This window comes from Erythranthe guttata, chromosome 11 (genome assembly GCF_056151865.1).
Source record: "Erythranthe guttata isolate IM_541 chromosome 11, IM_541, whole genome shotgun sequence".
NCBI classification, from domain to species: domain Eukaryota; kingdom Viridiplantae; phylum Streptophyta; class Magnoliopsida; order Lamiales; family Phrymaceae; genus Erythranthe; species Erythranthe guttata.
The window spans coordinates 10,167,649-10,170,003 of NC_142543.1; the positions used below are offsets into that span (position 1 = coordinate 10,167,649).

General features: G+C 36.4%; 1 protein-coding gene across 1 annotated transcript; it reads right to left on the minus strand.

Annotated features, from left to right (window-relative positions):
- Positions 1–260: 260 nt before the first annotated feature.
- Positions 261–1,836, minus strand: LOC105973554 (uncharacterized). Its single transcript, XM_012998589.2, has 3 exons — positions 1,281–1,836; positions 992–1,108; positions 261–530 (listed from the first exon to the last, which is right to left on the minus strand). Exons 1-3 carry the CDS (start codon positions 1,629–1,631, stop codon positions 453–455), a joined length of 546 nt encoding a protein of 181 aa, XP_012854043.1. The 5' UTR covers positions 1,632–1,836; the 3' UTR covers positions 261–452.
- Between the last annotated feature and the right edge of the window lie 519 nt (positions 1,837–2,355).

Consider the following 2,355-nt stretch of genomic DNA (forward strand, 5'->3'; position numbering starts at 1 on the left):
TGAAATACATCATCTAGTTTTAAACCGTTGATCTACACATAATAAAACACACATACGTGTACATGTGTGCTTAGTGGACGGTTATTTATGTAGATCTACGGTTTAAAACCACACCAATTGTAGGATCTAATAAGCCATCGTGACATATATTTTATCTCTAGTAATACTCTAAAACAGATTATCCCTGGAAAGTCGACGGGACTAAAATTTAAACATTATTAATAGAACTCTTCTTATCCCTAGTGCATGGAAACCAAGCATTCAAGAATGTAGTAGCATAATGTTCATTGAAACATATGTAGATGATTGGAATTTACAATGAAACATTTAAATATAAGCGTGTCTGCACAAGAAAAAATGGTATGTAAGAGAACTGATATGGCTCTATAAAAATTCAGATTAGTTCGAAGATAAAAAATTATACTCGGGAATGACAATGCTATCAAATGACTCTACCGATATCCATCCCTCCGGTCTTGTTCCTCTGCCTCTTTGTTAGCAACTTGAACAGATTTGTACCAAAGAAATGCCTGTATTCGATTATTTTGCAAAAGTTAACAGTTTTCGATTAACAGCATCAGGCATATCAGACCTTAATATATAATTAATACGAAAAAACATAGCAACATCATGAATCAATTTAGGCCTCGTTTGGTAAGGGAGATTAGTCATGATTAACTGAATAACTAGACTTTATTTGATATTTGGTATGCCAATAACTTGTCAGGTCGAGTCGCAAAAATATAATGTTATCCTGGTTCCTCTAGGCATGTTTTTTATTGGATTTTCCAAGGTCCAATAATACAATTGCATTTCAGTACATTATTTAATCTTATCTTGGCAACCAAACGAGGCCTTAAAGATTATGAATCGTTTAAGGAAGATGATGAACTTGAAGACCTTTGTGAATATAGACATTTATCCTTTTCTTCGTTTTCATTATCGTTATTCAAAATTGAATTCGCATATAAGAGAATTGAGGCAAACTTACAGAAGAAGGAATGCCGGTGAATACGAAGAATCCAAGCAAAGGAGCATAGAACACGCTGTCCGAGTTCAAAACTCCAAACACAGGCTTTTGATTCACATACTCAAAAATAGAACCAATCTGCATAAACAATCATCAAAACCTTTATACATTCATTCACCAAATACTGAATTTATTTTAAATTCCTTCATCACACATTTTATTTTATTTCCCCTCAGCGAATTATTAACTACCAAAAAGCACTTGGATAATAATAAAAACGAAATGAAAGAGAAAAATAATTGTATTTTACCGCAGCAATGGCAACGACAGCAGATCCAAGTAAGTAAACCACAAAGGGAAGCTGAAAGGTGGAGGAATCTTTTTGGGTTTCTTGTTCGGCCCATGGAGGAAGCTCATCCGAACCGGGTTTAGCCCATGAAGGAACTGAAGGGTCCACAACTTCTTTTTTAGGCTTACTCGGTTTCTTAGCAGACCCATCACTGGCAGCCATTACTTTCAGCCTAGCACTGTAAAATTGTCTCAAATTTTGCGCCTTTGCCTTGAATAGCGGTCCAGAAAAAAGTGATGAATTTTGGTATCCTACTGAGGAAGAAAGAGAAGAAGCTAACGCAGCCATTGTCGAGCTGAGATTATTTTGCATACCAAGGGATTTCAGAAAATGATTTTTAAGCTCTATGTTATTGTATGACAGGTCCAAATTCACCCACAGAGTGAGTAGTCAAGCAGACTAGATTGTATGAGCTGGAATTGGGCCTCTCGTAAAACAGATGTACATCCAATTAGTGCAATCAAAATGGGTCGGCTTGGCCCACCTAAGAATGCACTATAGAAGTCTACCAGCGTACGGACGTCGCTTGAAACTTTAACTAAAATAAAGCTGTTCAGACAAAATACTCTTTTACAAAAAAGTTCACACATTGTCCAGAAGTTTTACAAAAGACTAAAATAGTCCATCACATTTTAATATGCTCCAATTTCATTTTATAATTTAATTTAACCTCAATTTAACCCAAAATTTCACAAATTAATCAATTTTGAATACAATTTCGTCTGTCGCAGCCGTTGATCGCCGGTCTCCGGCGTTGACTTTTCCATTTATTTATTTATTTTATATTTTTTTCTTTAACATTTTTTTAACCCCATTTAAACAACAAATATTGTTGTGGTTGGCAGTATCATTAAATATATTACTGTTAACTAGGGGTGTAAACGAGCCGAGCTCGAGCCGAGCTCGCCTCTTTTGGCTGGCTCGAGCTCGAGCTCGAGTTTATTTTGTCGAGCTCGAGCTCGAGTTTATTTTGTCGAGCTCGAGCTCGAGCTCGAGCTCGCGAGCTCCTCTGTTTTTGGCTCGAGCTCGAGCTCGT